The sequence below is a fragment of the Prinia subflava genome, chromosome 2, assembly GCF_021018805.1.
Source record: "Prinia subflava isolate CZ2003 ecotype Zambia chromosome 2, Cam_Psub_1.2, whole genome shotgun sequence".
Taxonomy (NCBI): Eukaryota; Metazoa; Chordata; class Aves; order Passeriformes; family Cisticolidae; genus Prinia; species Prinia subflava.
The window spans coordinates 109,146,951-109,169,090 of NC_086248.1; the positions used below are offsets into that span (position 1 = coordinate 109,146,951).

Consider the following 22,140-nt stretch of genomic DNA (forward strand, 5'->3'; position numbering starts at 1 on the left):
TTTCAGAAGAGAAGAACAGAACTATATTTTTGCAAGATGAAGGCTAGAAAAGGCAATGTTTGTGTGTGCTGAGTTAATTGGAAGGCATCTAGTTACAGGTCTGGCTTTGTATTCATTAGTAATCTCTTCCATTACTGAGTCTTTTTATTATTGTTGTCCTTCTCTGTTATTTTTCTCACGTTTCTCAATCATGCTTCTGACTCTAACCTGTGGACCATTTTAAAGTCTTAACTCTTTGAAGACAGTCCTTTCTCTTCTGCTTCTTACTTCAAACTACATTGTTTGCACAGAGATTGTAGTGTTGGATTCACTACACAGGGTACATTTTATTTCCGTCTTAACTTCTGAGGGACTTCAGCTGACTTTATTAAAATAATAGAGACAGCTAAGATCTACTGCCAGCCCCTCCCCCTTCCTCCAAGTCCCAAGAACTTTCTTTTTCACTAAAACTTAGGTGGAGTATTTTGGAAAAGGAACTTGAAAGCCTCAGCCATTATCTCTTACCCATTAGACGGAATTGTTTGATGTGTAGGCAGAGAAGGAGGCTGGAAAGGCTGATTTGCAATAAGCATACAGAACAAAACAGGGTTTCTTTTAATCAGATAAAATCTCAGACATATGTGCAGCAAAGGGAAAGACGAGTCTACAGCAGCCTGCTACAGGTAAAGACATGAGATCTTTGAGTATCACAGTCACTCAAAATGTTACCCTGGTAGTTACAAATTCCTGCCAAAAGATGCCCAGTCTCTCTGTGGATCAGCTGGGGAAGTAGGGTCTCGTGTTTCAGGTTCCCTTTCCAAACAGTTAAGGAAAATCCCAGGCTGCAAATGGCAATTCTATACATTTTAAAGCTTTGTCTGGGCTCCTGCCCTAGCAGTTATTTTGCTTTTTGGTTTTTTTTTTAGCTGCCTGTTTTTTAGCTTTGCAGTGAACCGTGCACTGAGGCAAACCATCCACAATAGCAGCTCTCTGGCTGTTAGTCATGTCCATCCTGCCCGCTCTGCAGACAAAGGGAGCGCGCACGTCACTTCCCCGGTTGGGATAATGAGGTTTTTCTGTCAGCGCCTTCACCGCCAGACGCCCCTCTGGCTGCTCCAGCTGCGGTCTGTGTGGGCTGGCACGCCAGGGCTTTGTCATAAGATCTCTGCTGTGGGGGTCTTGCTTCCAGGAAAATGATGTATATAGGTTCTTTTTCCACCCCCCCCACCCCGTAATTAAATCAGCCTGTGATCGTGATTGAATTATTGGTCTGACTGAAGAAAATCCATCTTCTAGCAAGTTGCTAAAGTGGCAGGAATGATTTTTTGTTGTCCTAGGGATTGCCCAGAAAAAAAAACCCCTCGATTGCTTTGGGCAGTGATATACTGACAAATTGAGTCAGAGCAGGCTTTGGCATAGCCATGGTCCTGCTAACACCCGAATGGCAATGACACAGCTGGTAGAAGAAAGGTAACTCGTGTAACCATCCTCAGAGAGGGGAGGACTCAGATTAAACCACCTAAAAATAGCTCCAGGAAGTAACCTACAGAAATAGGTTAATTAAATAGTGAATGGGCATTGGGAGAACAGACAGGGACTAATGTGATCATTAAGTTGACTCTGTGCTAAATTTATTCAGTAGCGGAATTCAATTTTTCCCCAAGGTTAAAAAATGATAATTCAGGAGTGCAGAGAGTTGTAGGGCAGCTGACGTCAATCCCCGGCCCCTTTTCACTCCCCAGCACAAAGCACATCCCTTTTGGCATGGTAACTCCATATAGATAATAATAATATCTATAACTGCACAATTAAAACGGCAGGATTTTCTGATTACTATTGTAATTTTTAAATGCATGTATTCGGAAGTGAAGTTCTGCCATACAGCAGTCAGATTGCAAAGATGGCTCTGGTGAAACTTACTGTATCTGTAGCTCAAAGCAGTGGGAAAATATTTTGGGGAGGAATGTCAACATTTTGGAGCTGTTCCCATTTTACCCTGTTCATTGTTAGTTTTTCTGAGGTATTTTGCTTTAATGGTTGAAGCTGGAGGCTGTTGATGGATATGGAGCCTGTAAACTTCAGCTGCTGATGTAAGATAAGTGATCTTTATGCCTGTCTTTATAGCTGAACTCATGAATAATAGATCAGGTGAGGAAAATGCAGTACTCTCAAGCCTTAGGCAGCCCAACCTGGCCAAACTCAAAGACAGGAGACCAGTGGGAGATAAATAATCATTCTGCCAACTTTTTCTCGGCTTGTTTTTCCTGGGATCTTCTGGTTTTTGCTGTGGAGCAGTCAGGTTTGGTGTATCAACTAGCTGTGGTGCACCTGCCTTGCAAGGGGAATGCTGGCCATGATGTGGCCGTGTACTGATCCCACATCCCAAACTGAAGGACACATCTCCTGGAAGAAAGCTCCTTTTTGGTCTTTTTATTGGCCACAGCCTCTGAGAGGAGGAGGAGAAGGAGTAACTGGAGTTTGGTGTCTCTCTAGCACTGATTATATTCAGTGTTGCAGACAGGATCCAGAGAAGCCTGGAAGAATTGCTTAATGCCTTCCAGGGTAGAGAGGGAAAACTTTACAGCACACGAGGCTTCAGAACCAGAGAGGCAAAAGAGGATTTTGCAGGTAAGCTTCAGCCTGCTGAGACATTTTCCTGAAACCTGGTATTTATCCCGTGTTGCTAAAATGCCACGGGCAAAGGCAAGAGGGGATGCACTATGGTAACTCAGATGTACTTAGTGAGGAGAGCTGGAAAAAAGCCCAACTTGTGGATGTGACCAAAACTAGAAATGGGCAGTTTTGGCCATAGGCTTTCTCAGAGCAGCGTTGGGGTTGACTCTTAGAACTTCTGGTTGTCATCTCTCCAGCAGAAGTCATCGTGCTCTGGTGCCATGTCACATTTTAGTCCTTGGTCGAACTCCCAGGAAATCCATGATTTCCCTAGGGCAGGAGCTCTGGGGTGAGAGCCAGTCACCAGCTCAACCTTCCAGCAGGCAAGGGGCTGAGGAGCTGCCTGAGGCCCTGCGTTTCTGCTTTGTTAGGGAAACAGGGTTTTAATGTGTGGGGTTTTCTGTAAGCTAACACGATTATGTTAATGATGTACCTGATTCACGTTGGTAATTTATTGCATCATGAAAACGACTCTGTGCAGCCTTGAGCTGTGCTGTGAGGGCAGACTGCAGAGAGCAAGGACTGACTGGAAAAGCTGCTCAGAGAGCTTTTGTAAATTTCCAAAATATATAAATTCAGAAAGCTCTCACAGGTGGAGCATGCAAGGCTATTTCTGCACAAAAGTTTGATTAGCAAAGTGCAGCTAGCGTGGGAAACTTACAGAAAGATATTAGAGGTCTTTTCCAGAAAGAAACAGCGAAGGAGAAAATCTGCAAGCATCTGTTTGATAAAACATAATCCAGCTGGGGTAATTAGATCCCAGTAGGATGACTTCTGGTTTTATTTGTCTCCAGCCAAAGGTTGATTTACAGCAGGATGTCATCGCTTCGAGAAGGAAAATGGAATATTTAATAAAGATCAGGGTAACAAAAGCAAGTTCATCTGGAATTTAGGAGTGCACCAAAATGTAAACGAATTCTAAAGTTTCTCATCTCTGTATGCTGGTAAGGTGAAAAGATGTTTGCCTGTTGTTTGGTTGGTTTGGTTTTTTAGGTGGCTGAGTGTTTTCTTCGATGCTTTGCAGCCAGACATTGTCTGTCCAAAAGCGCCTCTCACTCTGAGGGTTGCTTGTATTGCCCTGTTATTGTAGGAGGGCTGATAATATAGCCAGGGTTTAATAAGGAGCAGCTGATGGACACCACTTCACTCTTAAATATCCCAGGAAAATTACGGAGCTTTGCAGACATTGTGAAAGAGGTGTCTGATCAGCTAGATCACTGATGTCTGAAGTCTCCAGAAACAGCAGAAGTCCAGTCCATGTTGCTCAGGCTGCTGCTCAAGATGGCAGTGGGACATCTCAAAGTGAGGCTTCACGCCTCTGGAGAAGAAATCCTTGAGGTGGTAATGTGAGTAAAGCAGATGTGTGTATGGAGCTGGAATTCTTGTTCCATCTATTGCTTTTAACAGAACTTCAGGAGTGACTTGTTTCCTGTGCTTTTTGTTTCTCAGCTCCTTGTGCCCCATGAATTCATGTTTGCTGTGAATGTTAGGCTCTTTTGACTACAGTTTTGAAGTCAGCTTATTGAAATTTTGAAGAAATAATTTATTTCAGTAGTTGAAAGTGGGGAAACTGTCTGCTGTTGGGAGGCAGCTGTATGAGGGATGCTTAGAGTGGCGTTGCTGTGGTTTGAAGGCTGCCTGGGCACCTCTGTCTGTGGGGCACGTCCAGCTTTGACATCCCCACGTGGTGCTGGGGCAGTGCTCACACGGTGAGTCTGAAAATAAAACCTGGGGTTTGGCAAGAAGCAGGTTCCCTCTGCATTGCTGCTGTTGATGCACAAGCTCAGACTCCGTTTCATCACTGCTGGGGCAGAGGAGTTGTCTGGACTGGGATGGAGCAGTGCAGTCCCATGACGTGCTGCAGGCTCGTGTTGTAGATCAGACAAGCTCAGGGTGTGTGCTGTTTCCACAATTTCTTCTGCTGATCTAACTTTAAAAAGCTGGGTATAAGAGGAATTCATCAGCAATCGAAAGAAATGCCCAGATTTGCACCCCAGCTGCAGATTTCTAGTAAAAAACCCAAACAAACAGAAAAACAACCTCAGTGCATCAGGCAGCTACGTTTCCAACTATGAAACTTGAATTTCTTTTCATTGCACTGTTTTTTTTCATTTATTTATATTTTTTTTGTGATTACACTGGGCAGTGAAGTTGTTTTATTTTCAACTGTGGTTTGATGATACAGTAAATCTGTTTTGGGCCTCTTGATACTGCAAGAAAGGCTGCCACAGCCATGTGCTAAGCAGTACTGGTGTGGCATAAAATCATTACACCAATTCAATTCTAAAACCTTGTCATATTAGGTGTAACATATCTGCACCTCACTAAATTTTTTTCAGGATTAAAATTTGCTGTAGTACAGCCAGCTCAAAGCCAGCAGAAACTTTGTGTGTGGGGCTCTGTCTCCTTCAGCAGAAACGCAGTCCAGAGCCACGGTCATTTTTATGCCATTGGTGTATCCAGATATTCACAAATCCTTTTCTGGAGTGTGTTTTGTGGTTTTAGGAATACTTTGGAGAGTGGGGAAGGCCCAGGAAGCTCAAGGCACTCCCTTCAGACAGAACATGCTTAGAATTACCTAGCTCATGGTAACAACATGAATTGTGCTTTTATGGACTGGATGAGTTAGGGCTCAGCAGAAGGAAATGCACAAAACTGAAAGAAATATATCTGAGGCAGAGTAGATACACGAAGAACTGTGCAACAATCTTCATTCTAGAGTTTTGTGACTTCTAAATGCATTTGCAGCCCTAAAAAAACCACTTTTAAACTCATTTTTTGTCTGCAGAGTATTATTACAGTAGGTCCCAGGAAGTAAATGATGTAATAGGTAGCTCAGAGAGTGAATCTTTCTGGAAAGGTACAGGAGATGGAGATGGCTGAACAAAAATTGTTTTGTTTGCTGAAGGCAGTAAATACCTTGGGAAGTTCAAAACCACTTTTGTTTGGAAGTGCTCTTGACAACACTTTTCTCCCACTCCTCCCTCATATTTAATGTCACGGCATGCTTTTATAGCCAAGCCTGTTAATGAGTAAACAATTCCTTGACAGAGAAATCAGCTTAGTCAAATGCATCAGCCTTCCTGGGGCTCACGGGTTTTACAGGGCCAGTGAAATCTCTCACCGTGGTGTGCTGCAGGTGGGTTGATTTCAGTGGCATCTCTGTAATATATAAAATAACTTCAGTCCTTGCAAGTTGTCACCCAGCAGCTGAAACTCACAGAGAGGCTCCCTCAGCAGTGGGCTGGGGGAAGGAATCAGAAGAGGACTGTGGAACACAGCTTACACAAAGCTGGTGCTCACATCGTGTGCATAACCCACCTTTAACTTTGTTTCCTCCTCGATTTTGCTCTCTTGGGAGAGAACCGAACATACTGGTGAGACTGAAAATCATTTTTATATGGAAGGAAGGCATTGACGGAAAGGCAGCTCCAGTAAAAGGTTCCAGTGGTATCAGAAAGTGAGCAGCCCACATTAGATGCGGCCACTGACAGTCCGTGGTGTGGCTGGATTGGCGTCACCCCCACAACAGGGACAATTCTAGAGAACAGGATGCACTGCTATTGTTTTATTTGAGGAGATCGCTCTTTCTACCATCCAAAGCCAATATTGCAAAACTTGAACACAAGGCTCCGACAGCACGCTCGATGTCAGCAGAGGCAAATATTGGGAATGCCATCCCTCTGCATCCCCAGGCATTTTGTTGCTGATCCTGCAGTCTTTTCCATTTTAGAAGGATGTGGGACCCCCTGTGAGTGCTGTATTGCCTTTCAGCACTGCACTCCGAGCACAGGCTGTGTAAAATACACCGCCAGTCTCCATCACATGTGGGCACTTTCCCTTCCTGACTAGCACAGTAGGAGTTGGTTGTTGTTTCCATTATTTTTAAAGGCAAAGAGTTGCCTTATCCTAATTTCTGATGACAAAGCTTGATCAATTTATGCTGTTTCTCATAATAATTAATAGCCTAGACTCAGGATTAAGACAGTGTGGATTTCATTGTGAAACATAGGATCTAGGATGTGGCAAAGGGTATTGCCTAACAGCTGCTTTTTTCTTTTTTTAACTTTTTTTTTCCTTTTTTTTTTTGTGGAACAAATATTTATTTATTTGCTGGTTTCCTTTTGTATCTAGTAATTAGGAACAGCGTAGGTAAATGTGATTTTTTTTGGCATGAAATAGAAAAGAACCGACCTTCCAGCCCTTTATGAAGTGAATTACTGTGCAATAGAAAAACATTGATATTGCGCTCTAGCTTGAATTGTTTCATTCTTAAAGTGCATTTGGAAATTAGCAATAATACTGGAGAAAAAATTTTTTTAATTAAATTCAGTTTTGTATACAGCCATCTATTAACTCTGTCTCTTTTGGGGGTATTCAATTCCTGATGATAAGGAAACATAATGAAACTGCTGGTTTGGGCCATTGCTTCTTTGATTTAGTTCACTTCCTGAGAACTAAAGTAAAACCATCAAGAAAATAATAGAATTACAGAATGGTTTGGGTTGGAAGAGACCTTAAAAATCCTTTTATTCCAAGCCCCCTGCTGTGGGCATGGTCACCTTACCTTATCCCAGGTTGCTCCAAGCTCCATCCACTCTGGCCTTGGAACATTTCCAGGGGTGGGGCATCCACAGCTTCTCTGGGCAACCTGTGCCAGGGCCTCAGCACCCTCATAATTTTCTTTTTTCTCTCCTGCTGTTATTTATCCACACAGCTACACTTAGTGAGGAAAGTTGTTTCGTGAGCAGGAAGCATTAGTATTTTATGAAGTAGGTTTGCTACTTGTTTGTCCTTGGAGTTTCTGCATCAAAATCCTTATACTGATAAATTTATGATTTACAGTGTCTGCAGTTACAGCCAAATGCTCTCTGAAACTCTTTGATCTTACGGGTGCTCTTGGAGTAAAACTCGTATCCTCATTGCCTTTCCCCTCCTACCCTCCATCATCCCATGGTTTTCCTTTCACGTCTCAGATGAGGCTTTTCTGTAGGTGGAAATCCATTCCAGGTGTCCTTCACTATCCTGAGCGATGGCATAGCCACGTCCTGGGAGCTCTCAGGGCTTGAGAAAGGAATGCCATTTTTGCCAGATCACGCATGGATTTTTCTCTGAGTCACATCATGGGGTTGGCCACTTTTTGTTCCGTACCATAATGCTAGACTTATGGCCATACTGCTTCTAATGTGGTAAAACATATTAGTGCCAATGTTAATTAAAGTGGTAGCCAAAATCCTGAAGTGTATTAGTGCTTTAGCTTAATCTGCGTATTTTAATTTTCTGCTTTTTAGTTCATAAAGAATTTGTGGGTTGTCTGGACTGATCCCAGGAGCTGAAGAGATCAAATCAGTCATAGCTGATGCTTTTTTATTGCTGGTATATTTAAGATGGCTGTTTAAGGACCAGGAGCCCACTGAAGAGGTTGTGTTAGCTGTCAGGATCTGACAAAGCAAAACACCAACTTAGAATTTGTGAAGTTCTTTAGATACTGGGTTTGAAGGAGAGAAATGAGACAGCTTTGTGCTACACTTGTAGTACTATGTTGCTCATCAGCCAAATCATCCCAAATATATTCTGTGTACAGCTAAAACCACAGCATCTTGATTTATCATTAGTCAGTGTGCCAGTATTTTTATGAGGAGTGCTTACTGTCACAAAGTCTGTAAAATAAAACCATTTCTTCTTGAGAAGAAGAACCCAAACCTTTAGCAGTGCTCTTTGCCCTGTGGCCAGGGGCGGCTGAAGCCAGAGCTGCTGTCAGGGCTCCGTGTGCCAGGGAAGGCAAAGGGTTGACATTGTGTGGACTAAGAAAGGTCAGGGTGCACTGCTCAATGACATGTAATGTTCCAGTTGTTTCTCTGGTTTATTATTAGAATGGCTCAAGACTTGGCTGAGATGTCACGTGTATCCTCCCTGCTCTCTGTTTGCTTCTACTTGCCTCAGAATTGCTGTTTTTGCCCAGCTCTACCCATCTGTGCTGGGCAGCGTGTGCCCCCGTAACTGAGCTAAGGATCAAAGTCTTGTCTGGACACTCCAGACAGAGCCTCCTACTTCTTTTCCTGGCACCAGCCAAACCAGGAGGGCTTGTGCTGCAGTGGCAGCCTCCCTCCTTGCTGGGTATTCTTGGGAAATAAGCAGCGTTGTTTATTGACCAAATAACAGACCGAAAAGGATTCATGGGATGGAGAAATCGATAGCCTTTGGATGGATTAAAAATCAATTAGCAAATTAGAATTTAACACAAAGAATAAAAAAGCTGTTCTCTCAATGGAAGAGGTTAACAGCAGAATTAGTTGGGGCGGTGTCAGGACCAGTTTTGCTCCATATATTTAGCCGTGGTTCCAGCAGCACAGTAAAGAGGATTGTAATTTGCTGATGACTCAGAATGACTGACATTGTATATAAACTTCAAACACGTTGGATAAAAATTGCAGAATCCACAATGGAATCATGTAAATGACTAACCCATGCGTGGACTCTTAAATAGTTGTAACTCCTTGGGGAGAAATTTTCTGGAAGTGATTTTGGCTGACTTCTTGAGAACAGTTCTGTCTGGAAAAGGCAAATCAAATGCTCAACCCTTAAGATGTTGCCGGGGATGATATGTTTATTAGAGGGCTCTATAATGAGAATGCTGCTCTCAGATGGAACCGAAAGTTGCCAAAAAAAATAACATATAGGAGAAGTAGAGATGTGTCAAAAGTTTTAAACATTATTAAAACGTTTGTATTCAATGTTTTAAGAAAGGTGAACATAAAACATCTTCTTTTGTCATAAAGATAAGGCAATGCAGTGTTTTACATTTTGGATTCAGAGAGGTGTTCATTGTGCAGTCACGAAGTCTTTCCTAAAGCCCCCTGGAGCAGCACGTTGGGAAGGAACAAAGGAGTCCAGCGGGAGAGTGGCTTCACAGGGAGGTGACAACGCTGCCTGGTGGCTGCAGCAAATCCAGCAGGGACGAGGAGGGTCTGTAGTCCCTTTGAGGATTAGCACTGGCCGGTGTGATACACGTTTCTTGTTCGTGCCACAGAGGAGCCAGAGCACATCACGCAGTACTCTCCTCTTGCTTTACACCTTTCCTCAAAAGGACATCTGCACGAGCAAATGGGATGGAAGACTTGCTCTCCAAAACCCCGTCTTGGTCAGCCCAGAGGAGGCTTGTGCTCATTTGCTGTTTTGGCAACTGCTGCTCTCATGCAGTTCTTTTGTTCTCACAGATTTTAGCTTACAGAAACCCCAAAAAATGGCACCTTTTGCCAGTCTGCTGATAATTTTCTCAATAGCCATGCAGAAAGTTTGCTGAGGAGTACATGAAGGGCCACTCTGGGTCAGCCCAAGTTTGTGTCTTGGTGCCCTGCCCTTGCTTTGGCCAAAAGCTGATGGGCAGTGGGGAGTGTAGGGATGGGGTAAACATTGAATGGCAGCTGTCAGAACACTTCCCTAGCCCTGGTTTTTCATCACTTAGGGACTGCTTGGTCCACACCTTTTGTCTTCATGCTTTAAATTGCTCATTGGCTTTTTCCTTAGGTGAATTCATATTATTGATTTTCAGCCCCCACAAGCTTTTCTCATTTCTGTGGCATCCACTGTTTTATGTGAAGCAGAATCGCCTTTTATTCATTTTTAATTTGCATCACGTTGGTTTCATCTGATATCCCCTGCTTCTCTTTTTTTTTTGTTCACCTGGAGGTTTGAGTTGAAGGAACCTTGGTTGTTGTAGCTACAGCATTGCTGTTGTAACATCATGTCACTGTGTGCTGTGCTACAATAACAGTTTTGTTGTGTGGGTTATTTCCTTGTAGAGCTTTGCTGATGTGTAAAGGGCACAATGCATTAGATGAAGAGATTTTTGTCTGTTGTTCATTTTCATTTTTACTTCAGCTTTTTGGGGTTTTTTAATATAGAATTAGTCTTGATAATCTGTTGAGTTTAATGTAGTGTTACTCAGTGCTGTATTGCAAATGATTTGGCATTGTAATTCAACTGTACGATGTGATTATTCAGATATATTGCTTTTTTCACAACTAGGTAATTCTTGACTATAATAATAATAATTTTTGCATATTACTTGATTCTTGAACTGATATTTATTAATGTCATCTTTTAGGGGAAATAAACACTGTGTCTCCACCTACTGGATACACAAAGGGACCTACACATTTTGTCCATATGTGTTCTCCTCTTTGCTAGCTCATGTGGGAAGAATTTAGAAAACTTGAGTGGGAGGTCTGTCAGGTGTGGGCAGGGGATGAATGAGTCCCAGTGGGCGGGGTTTGAGGGGAGGAAGGACAGAACGGGATGGAGAGACACGCTTTCCAAAGTACAATGTGCAAAAAGGTCAGAGAAAAACGTGGCAGTGCCTACAGGAACAACAATCAAACCCCTTAACTAGCTGAAGAAGCGTTTAAAGGACTGTGAAAACAGATGGTGCATGAGTTAAAACTGTACAGGAGCAACTTACCTTCTGCAGCAATTTCAGCAAGACAGTTATTTCCGTGGCTGTTACTCTCCCGTTCGATCACAACATGCAATTACTCTAGCAAACCTTCTGTCGTATTGCACACGTTTTCACACTTGTCAGAGGAAAAGTCATAGATTAAACAATATGGTTGAAAGTACTGTTTAGTTATGAATTTCATAACTGTATTTTAAAGCAAGACAGAAGCGCTCTGTTGGAGTAGATCTTAAAAGCAGAAGAACCAGAGGGAGCAGACTCTGGAAGAATAACAAGTGTTGGCTGTAGAAATCCCATGAGCACAAATGGACATTTGTGCATCTTAGTGCCTTCAAATCAGTCTGAAAAGAAGCAATTAGAGCCCTGTTGTGGAGTCACTACATGTGAAGAGCAGTCACTGAAATCAATGGGTGCTTGGAGAAAAGACAGAAAAAACCCTGGGGTTTTAATACTCTACCAACATTTCTCCCTTTGCTTTTATACAGTCTTTACCATGGCACATGGTTAGGAACCTTTCGGTTAATTCTCAATTCTCATCAGGGTATTTGAAAACAAGAAACTGTAAAACCATCTAACCACGCCAAACCTTTACCATCCTTATGTACAAGTTGTTAATTTCTTTCATTTTCCTCTCTGCATTGGGATTTTCTGGTACTGGCTGGTTTTTTGCTGGTTTTTCCCCTTTTTCTGTGTGCTATATTTGTTCTCCGTAGCTGGTATCTCCTTGGCATACCCATAGCTGTAAATATATAATCTGCTTTTGTCTCTCATGCTAAATGGTTTGCATGAATGATGAATATTAGTAATGCAAGTGGTTATTCCTTATAATGCTTCTTGAATAATAATGTGCCTCTGGTTTAGACCTTTTCATGTCTGTCTTTCCTTAAAAGAAAAGCAACAGCGCAGAGATTTCAATATGACTTTTTTTTTTTTTAATGAAAAAGGCATCTGGGGGTAACTCAACCAGAAAAGACAAGGAAATCGACGTGATAGCTATATTTTTGTTTTTCATTTTCCTTGCTCTGTGCAGTTTTCTTCATTTGGGAAGTATGTATTTAAAAAGAGAGAGAAATCTTTATGCCTGTTATTCACTTCTGCTGGTTTTGCCATTTTAAAAATATACATACCAGTTATTTCTATACAGAACATTTGAAAACAGAAAGAATTTGACAAGTCATTATGCTACTTGAATTCAAAAAAAACCAAAAAAACCCCTGTCTGGATCAATATATTAAACAGGAGAACATAGAAAATTAAAGTTGCAGTTCCATTTAAAAATGTTAACCTCGTATTTTTGCAGCAACACCTCTCGAGAGGAGGAATAAATGTCTGTAAGAGAATGAAAGCTGAAGGGATTTAGAGAAAATAGACATATTTTTTCAGATTTTGAGGTTTTTTTCTTTCTACTTTTCCCATATGTGTGACGGCCTTTCTTTCATTGACATTGAAGTTTTATTGAGACAAATCTTGACACATTAACTGATGCCAAGGAAAGCGTTATGCAGATTCATTCAGCTTGGTAAGAAACACTGCTGGGGTTACTCAGAATGAGGAAACGTGTCAGAACCTGCAAACCTGGCTTGGCCTCTCTTCAGGACTCCTCATTTTCTGAGTGCCCCGTTGGACACACTGCCACTGATTTTTCCAGAGCCTTCTTTCAGGCAGCAAGAAGCTGTGTTGTATTCTGAACCAAACCCAGTGTGCCAGAAATGAGGTATCCAGAGCTGCTGACCTGGTGTTGGTAATAATGGTGCAGTTTAACTTGTTTGTGTCGTTCAGCAGCAGTTTGAAAGAGCAAAACCAGTGGTGATAGGATTTGAGGGTTTCTTGCTGCCTGCAATGGCTCTGAATCAAGCCGCAGATGGTGGCGAGATTCCTGTAGCTGCTGCTTTCCCTGCACGGGCATTCCAGCAATGCTGAGAGCAAGGCAAAGCCTTAGGAAAAATTGTAGAGTGGATCTGAGAGCAGATGTGCCCCAGCTGCAAGGGAAGTGATAATGGAAGCAGCGAATTTGGAGCAGGGTGGATGGCAGCAATCTGTGATCAGGGAGGAGTGTGCGCAAGGAAGGAGAGGAAAAATTGATAGTGTGGGGTAAGAGCAGAAAATAAATAGGGATGGTAAAAACACTGCCCTGAGGGGACTCACGATAGCCATGGAAATACCTGTAGGGCTTGTGCTTGGGGACAGGAGAATATAAGCTAAAAATATGAATAACCTCCTTGGTCTTTAAAAAGAGTCTCAAGTTGTCTTTAGAGTGATTTATGTTCCCAGACCTCCTCCGCAGAATTACAGTCACATAATCCACAACTGCCGTTATTTATTCTGGATAAAGAAGGCAGTTTTGACTGTGATCTCCCTTGACATTTCCCAAGGTCTACGCCTGCCTCGTACCTTTCATCATCATGTACTTCTTCAAGGCATCTCTCCTGCCTCTCTCAAAGAGAAACATGCATTGCAGTCGCTCACCCTGCACCACAGTGACACAGACGTTGCAGGTTAGGGGAGATCAATTGCATAGCCCTGCTCCTCTTCACCTGGGAGGATCTTTGATGTGTTGACAAGATTGGAATCCAAATACGGCATTAACCCACTGTATCGCAGCGGTTAGGGTGGCAGGAATGATATAAAATAGGTATCTCACTCAACACGGTATTCTCTCTTTTTCATTTTACAGCCTGTGTCAATGGCAGTTGGAACCATTAGACCTGCATTAAAATTACATATTACCTTATATAAATGGAAGCTATAAATATCACAAATAGTAAAAAACTAAAATTGCGCTGAGGTTCAGAAGACAGTATTTAGTCTAAAACCTTCAAAATTCAGGACATTTAGAGGAAAGCCTCAATATCCATCTGCCCTTAATTTACCTCATTATTCTTGTTTGTCAGAGTATGATCTCACTACTGTATTAATGTCATTTAATAACTTTTTCTTGCAAGGTTGGCTCAGATCTGAATTGAACCCCAGTAAAGGTGCGGTGATATTTCCCTGAGTATGCTGGTTTAGACGAAGCAGTAAACAGGCTAAACAAGTGTTAAGGATGAAGTAATTGTTGATGTGGTCAGTTTTGTTGCTGAATATCTCCTTTCTAAAGCTTTTATATCAATATATAGTCTAGTGGCTTCTTATTCTCTTTTTCTTTTCATTTGGAAATAGTATAAATGTAAAGCTACTATTGATTTGTAGACGTGGCATAATACTGATTTGAATGAGGGATCTCACACTAAAATTAAGCTCATTAAGGAGTTGCTAACACGTAATGACCTGGATGCTGGAGATGCTGCTGCTGCCATTAGGTGTGTCCTCTCCTACAACCCATGTGAGCCTGGGGCAGGCTTGCAATGCCTGTGTCTCCTGAGCACCATGTACAGCTCAGCATTAGCTTTTCCTGGGGTGGGAATCTCCCTGGGCTGCCAGGAGCCTGCACTCAGTCCAGCAGATCTGCTTCTCACGGCTGTGTGCTCCTGGACTTGCAGCCAGCGCACAAAACTGAGGGTTCCATGTTCTCTGTTCTCCGCTCTTTGGAGGAGCAGAGTGGATTTGCTGGCCTTGGAAGTCCCTGCTTGTCTCACAAAGCTGGAGAGGTCTGGCTCGACATTTTTCATTAGAAGTAATTTTGTATTGAATCAATGGAATAACATTCCTGTGGTGAGGACTCAGGAGAGAGAGAGAGAGTTCCTGAGTCTTTCTGGTGAGTCCATGTGAATTCCTGTTCTGAGGGAAGGATTTGTTTCACCTAAATTTAGCTTGGGTATCTAGCTCCGCTCTGTAGTCAGCAGTTCCCCACAAGAGCCATTCATTTGACCTGAAACAGCTGAATTACCCTCTTTATTAACTGCACAGAAAACCTCAGGCCAGAAGTCCAGCCTGGAAATGGGCAGGAAGAGATGAAACTGGATCCCAGCTTTCCTCTTAGCAATACACACATAAGGTGAGGTCTGTGGATACCACAGGATCCTGTGATTAGAAATAAGCCAGCGGGGAAGTGTCTCAGTTTGGGAAGACAGGTGTCTGCCAGGGAAAAGCTGGGGTTTCCCTTGGAATGGAGAATGTCAACCCCCTCCCTCCGAATTATTATAATTTTGAAATTAAGGGGCTTTCAGGCAAGGATATGGGAATAGGAATAACAGTTCTTTACTAGGAATATTGAAAATGTAGTGGTACAAAAAAGCAAACGAACAAAAAAGAAAAAAACACTGACAGAGTTAGAATCCGACCCTGTTGGTCTGATTGTTGGGAACAGTCCAAATAAGTCCTCCTGGAGTGACAGATGTGCTTCTGTTGGAGCAGAGACGATCCTGTAGAAGGGTGCAGTGGTGCTGAGATGAGTCTGCTCTTCCTGTGGGATTCCATTCCTTCATACAATTGGTGTTTTTAAGTTAGAATTATTAAACAGTATTATCACTCTTCAGAAAATAGTCCATAACCTTCATTAAAAAAAAAAAAAAGAAGTAATAAGGGCTGTATCTGCCTTGTTCTTTGAAGGAATTCACATCTTCAAGCTCTTCTCAAAGTAATGAGACACTGAGAGTTCAGGGACTCTGGGGGCAAACGTAGAAACTGCTCTGTAGCACCATGAGGCTGATGCAATGTGGGGCACACAGTTGAGTGTTCCTTTCTGTTCTTGAAAGAGGAAGAAAGATTTTTAATTTCTTGCTCTTGAGCATGAAGGAAACTCATAACTGTTCTCTACTGGGGCTGAAAGCACATCACCGACGTGGTTCAAAATCAGTCTGTCATTCATTTCAAGCCTGCTTTGGCACAGGGTGGTATAGAAAGAAAAAATAAATAAAGCTGTTCTAAATTTGCATTTGATATTTTATTCTTTCCTTATCATCTGCATTTTCGCTGCTTTAATTGCTATTTCATCTGCAATGCCTTTTAAACATCCTAGGAAAATGCTGTCTTATAAGCCTAATTATTGTATTTCCTTTTTTTTTTTTACTGGGCAGAAGGTGGACTAAACACCAGCTGAGCTGCTGGGATTTACAGTGTGGTGGTCAATGGCACGAGGTGCAGCTGGAGCCAGTCCCTAGTCCTGTACCCCAGGGGCTGCCTGTGGGCCAGGGCAATTAAAGCTCTTCATTAGTGACTCAGATGATGGGGAACAAAGCACCCTGGGGAGTCTTCAGGCAGCAGAGAGCTGGGAGGGCCGTGTTCAAACACAGGAATGGACTGACTCACTCTCTGGTTGGACAAACAGAAGAACAAGTTGCCCACAGACACTGTAGGGTCTCCATACCTGGAGATATTCCAGCCTTTACCTGGCCGTGGTCATGGGTGACCAGCTTTAGGCAGCCCTGCCTTGAGCACTTGGGTTTCATAGCTCAGTATTTCTAAATATAAATGCATGAGGATTTTTAAAATATGTGCCAGACTGTTAATTTGTAGCTCCCCCATAAGTTTTTCACTTTAACTACAGGTATTCATATAGTTTAAGGAAAAAAACAGGCAAACCTCACCGTACAACCAAGTTTATGTGTGGAGAAATCAAATTATTTGACCCAATTTCAGTCCAGACCTTTATCCAGGCAGTTCATTGAGCTATTACTTTTAATTACTGAAAGATTCTAAGTTTGGAAAATTTAAAATAAAAATTTGGCGAGGTTCCTCAAGTAGTGAATCATCTTAATTTAATTCAATATTACAATGCTCTACTGTCTTGTTTAGGTCATTGTAGCATCTGGTTTCAATGTCTTCAAAAGTCCATCTTAAACTCATGTAAAATTTAGAATACACAGATGCTAAAAAGAATTTGTAATTGCTAGTAGTCATTCCTCGATATTTTTCACCACACTCATGGTTGAATGAATGCCATTTGGTTGAAGGTTTTGATTACTTCAGTAAAGGGAAAAAAACAAGGGCGTTCATTGTATAAACTGAGACACATAATTTAACAATGAGAATATTGCCACGCTGCAAAGAGGTCATCAAAGGCTGATCCTCCCCTGCAGCCACCTGATCTGGTTGGTTGGGTTAACAGGACAATTTAAGGATACTCTTTTTGCCATTTTAACCTCTCAAGTGGCCTCTCTCAGTGGCTGCTCTCCCGTGTAAACAACAAACTTGAAGACCTCAGCCTTTGTGGGTCTGAGTCCGAGCTTAGCTGCAGCTGCTTGACCAGCACTTTGTTTGCTGTCAGCATCCTTTGAGACCCTCCCCAGAGCTGGGATGGAAACTTTTAGGCTTGTGAAACAGCTGAACATTTTATGTTTGTTAAAAAAAATCCCTCCAACTTTTTTGGCTCTTGGGTGCCCAGTGTTTGCCTCTGGTGAAGAGAACCTTCCAGGGTTTGGATGAGGGAGCTTGTGTAAATGCCTAAAGGCTTGCATGTGTTCAAGACATGGATTATTTTTGAGGTGATAATTGCTTTTTTTATTTTTTAAAGACAGAACAAATGTGCCGGTATTGTCTGTAATGAAGACTGAGCTGGTCATATTCAATTGTTCCTTTTTTTTTTTTTTTTTTCTTTTCACTTTCAGGGTAGGAAATTATGTTGGAATTCTCTATTTATGAATAGAGAATTTTCCTTGAGTAATAGTTACTTCCAAAATCTGTTGTTTAAGTTATAGTTCAGAATTATGACCAGAAGAGAATTAATTTGAGGAGAGAGGCTGGAAAATAGTGAAGATTTTAATCTATTTTTCTTTCCGATAGCATCATAAGGATTTTAAAAAGGCAAAAGGGTAGTATTATAGTTAGTGGTTTATAAAATCATTTGGTTTATAAGTTTGATCTAGTAACAGCAGCAAATCTTCTCTGAGTGTTTGATGTTATTGATCCTAAATATGTGTATTGGTACCTGGTGAATAGTTTGTGCAGCAAAAGACAAACAATAATCCCTGAAGTTTATATTTTTATTGCATTTTTTGCAGTTCAGTGTTTTTATATAGCATGTTGTTTAGGAAAGCATACAAGGTGCACAAGCTTTTTAGGAGCTTTGGCTGATGAACAGGAATATCAGTAATGCAAGGTGCATGGAGGAACAGCTCTCAAGCAGGAGAATTAGTCCTCTTCATAAGATGGTGCAGTGAAATCAGAGAAGGATTTGTGTTTGATGTTATTTTATTTTTGTCTGCTGTGTTACGTGCTGGAAGAAAAGTGCTAACCTTGCATACATATGGCTTGGCTGTGGCAGGAATGACTCTGGGAGACCACTTGAGAGTGCCGAGCACTTAATTTGAGGCAAGTCCTTGCTCTGTGTAAGCAATTAGGAGCTGTGGCTGCAGTAGGAGGCAGCTGGCCATGTAGACTTAGCAATTGTATTCATCTCGTGTATAGCAGTTAATACATTGCAGCTCAGTGTGAGCTCGAACCCCTTGATGTAGATAAGCCCTCAAGCATTTAAATACCCAGGTCCTTCTTACTGAAATGTCTTAGAGTCCAACTTGGCCTCCACATGGTGACTATTGTAAATGTTCCTCATAAAGCTGCATTACATTTCATCCTAATTAGCACCGCTGCTGTAGCCTTGGTAAAGACACATTGGATTAAAAAGAACCAGAGGCTGAGCGCCCACATCCTCTCCTACAGGAATTAAATCAATTTCAGTCTCGCAGTATTCACAGGACTGATTTAATTTGGCCTCTTCCTCTGGATGATTGCAAAAGCACAGTAGTACTAGGAAGCTCATGCCTTTATTTCTTATGTTTAACTTCAGAGTTGTGTCTATCTTGAGTGCTGTCAGGGTAGCATTTCCTATTAGTCCCCAAATAAAGCAAACATGCTATTTTGGTAGCAAAGAAATCAAAGGTTCATAAATAAATAGTGGTTACCAGCAGCAAATTAAGACAAGAAACGTTTTTATTGTGGAAATACGAATGGATGTTACCTACTGTGACATGGATTTTTTTTAATTGAAATCAGATATATAATTAAGTTGTTATTAATTATGCTCAGAAGAGGTTAGAAACCTTAACATCTTTTGTCCATAAGCCAAATATTGTAGTATGTTGATACCCATGCTGTGAATTCCCCATTACTGCTCTGCCAGTAATTTCAACCTGGCATCCAGACTAAATTGTCTCCCTAGGAGCCAGGAGGAAACACGGCTGATATGCGATCCCGGGCACGGGTCTTCCTTGAATGAATAAAAGCACTGTCACATTTTACAAAATTACATCTGCTGCTCATGTGCTGTGATCATCTCTGAATGAGGGAGAGGGCAGAGCTCAGCTGAGTTATGGCACAGACCCACATTCCAAAGGAACTTGATGGGATTTTATACAGTCCTGTAGCTCCATTCCAGATACGTTTCAGCTGCACGACAGAAACTGAAAGCAAGGTAATGATTGTGCCTACCCAGTGATTTTTGAAGTGTTCAGAAGCACACACAACACACAGATTTCCAGCCAGAGCTTGCTGAGCGGCCTCAGAGCACGTTACTCTGTGACTGGAGATGAACAGGTTTGACAAGTGGCTGCCATGCAGTGCTGAAAATGCAGTTCTCATCTTCTCCCTCTGAGCAAAGAGGAGAGGGGAGCTTGCTCCCCTGGAGCCCTGGGGTGCTTGGATCCAGCACCCCAATACTCAGCTGTGGTGCCAGATGTTGGCAGTGTGTCCCAAGCCCGTCCCACAGTGCAGCAGCCAGTCCTGTAAATCCCTTAAATGTCCCTGAGAGACATTTAAGAGCTTTGCTTAGGTTCATTTAATGGCTGGGCTCGCTGATCTTGGAGGTCTTTTACAGCCTTAGGGGTGTGTGATCTGCCGTGTCAGTGGGATGCTGTCTCGGTTTGGAAAGACAGGTATCTGTCAGGGAAAACTGGAGTTTCCCTCGGAATGGAGAATGTAAAACCCCCTCCCTCCAAATTATTACAATTTTGCAGTTATGAGTTTTCAGGCAAAAATAAAGGAATAGAAATAACAGTTATTTACTAGGAATATTAAAAATACAAATGTAGTAGTACAAAAAAAACCAAGCAAACAAATAAAAGTCCTAGAAAAAACCCTGACAGAGTCAGAGACACAACCTGACACCCTGTGGTCAGGGTGTTGGAAGCAGTCCAAATAAATCCTCCACGAGTGACAGATGTTGTTCTGTGGAGTAGAGATGACCCTGTAGGAAAAAAGGGTCCAGTGCTGGCGAGATGGGTCCGGTCTTCCTCCAGGAATCCAGTGGAAAAGAGGATGTCTGGGGTCCCTGTGTCGGTGTTTTTATCTGGGTAGGAACAGTTGGCTCCTCCCCACTAGGTGGTGCATCTCACAATGAGATGGTGTGATGTGTCGTGTCACTGGTGAGCCTTAACAGAAGATACCCCCGAGGTTGGACAAAGTTGATGAAAGAGAGTTCTTTTTAGTAGTGGAGCTGTGTCCCCATGTGGGCTGGGGTTTGATTGTTTGGTGATGGAGTTGATTGGAGTTTGATTGATGGAGTTTTGGAGGTGCTGCAGGGCTGTTTCCCCTACCTGGCTATGGGGCCGGTAAGGGAAGGAACCACAAATACTCCATTACTCGTTTTCTGAGGCAAATGAATATCTAAGTCCCATGCTGTTACTCAAATTCTGCAAAGAATAGAAAACAAAACACTTGTTTGGAGCAATTATCTCTTAACATGTGGAACTGCAACGGTGGCAAATTTTAAGATCTCTTTCCAAACTGGACAGAATTGTTCTTTATGCTTTTCTCTGGTTGCTGAAGTATCTGTTGCCACTCCAGCCTGAGCTCTGTAACCATATGGTGGTTGTTTTTTTCTTTTTTCTACTCTATTCTTCATTTCTTTAAAGAGCTGATTCTTGTGATTTATTGGGTACAAACTACAAAGCTAAGTACTTTTCAGGATGTAAGCTGTAGTGGCTATGAGAAGGCATGAGACTATAATTCTCCTCCACTTTATTTTAGTTAAGTATTTTCAGAGGGGAGGGGAGGATGTATTCTTTCCATTAGACCTCTCCTTTCTTAATCACCATTCCCTAATTAATTCCCTGGTTAAATATAAAGCAAGCATTAGCTTTGAATAATGTTTTCCTGTGTGATTAAGCAAAGAAGAATTTCTTTCTTTTGTATGATGACTCATTGCTGGGGGATCTGGAGGGAGCCTCGGGGTGGATATTTGAGCCTTTGGTCCCAGGTGCTCTCATACCTTTGAGCTGTGTCTGCTGTCAGTCCGGAGGTGGGAGGCAAAGGTGATATCACATATCAGCTGAACACGAAGAAAATTGCCTCTCTCCTGAAACGACAGCTTTGTTTTGCTTCCTGGTGGAAAACTGACTCACAGAAATGCAAATCTCAAGACAACACAGACAGCTTAGCAGAAATGTAAATTATTGCTCTTGCTGGCACAGTGTCTGTAATATTTTTTGTTGCATGATGTGTATTCTTTGATGTCCCAAAAACGCACTTTTTCTTTTCACCAACATCTTCCAGTTCTTCCCCCTGCACCAGTTTGCAAACCTTGGGCTTGTGGCAGTAAGGCTGTGTTGGGTCACACAATAAACCACAGGTCTGAAAGAACTGAGGTTAAGAACTGACTCAAAAAAGGAGATTATAGTGAGTGAGGCCATGGCAAAGAGGCATAACATAACCTAAGCTGGCCAAGCTTATTTTACTGATGAAGAAACATTGCCTAACTCTACCCAGATGATATGACTTCTTCTTTTTTTTTTTAGGTACTGAAGTAGCTTATGGTGTTCATTTTTACCTTATAGCATTAAATTTTAGCTCAAAAGGCAGTTTAAAGAGTGAATCTGTGTTCAAATGTTGCTTATAGCTCAAGATGTGGAAAAGAATGCAGCTTTATTAATGTGGCAGCAAGGAAACCATATGGAATATGTTTGATATAGTGACATGAGAATGCCTGGGATTTGACTGCTGTATCAGTGAATGCTACAATATATAATCTCTGGGTGCTAAAAAACAGGCACTTAAAAACACTCTTGGTTTTGATAAAAAGTATGGCAAACCGAAATCCCACTGACTTCTTTTTCCCTTTCATTTCTTTTACAGGCCTTTCCCTGTATTTCAACTGGAATTTATGGTAAGAAACACCTTCCATGTCACTTACTCTTTGTTTTTCAAGCAGTGATTTTTCATAT

The 22,140-nt window shown here is 42.0% G+C and overlaps 1 protein-coding gene across 1 annotated transcript in view; it reads left to right on the forward strand.

Annotated features, from left to right (window-relative positions):
* The window catches only part of MACROD2 (mono-ADP ribosylhydrolase 2), an 837,487-nt gene that overhangs the window by 539,340 nt on the left and 276,007 nt on the right, over window positions 1-22,140 (forward strand). Inside the window, exon 7 of the mRNA XM_063391546.1 lies at window positions 22,052-22,082. Coding sequence (XP_063247616.1) covers window positions 22,052-22,082 — 31 coding nt within the window. The remainder of the gene's footprint in view (window positions 1-22,051; window positions 22,083-22,140) is intronic.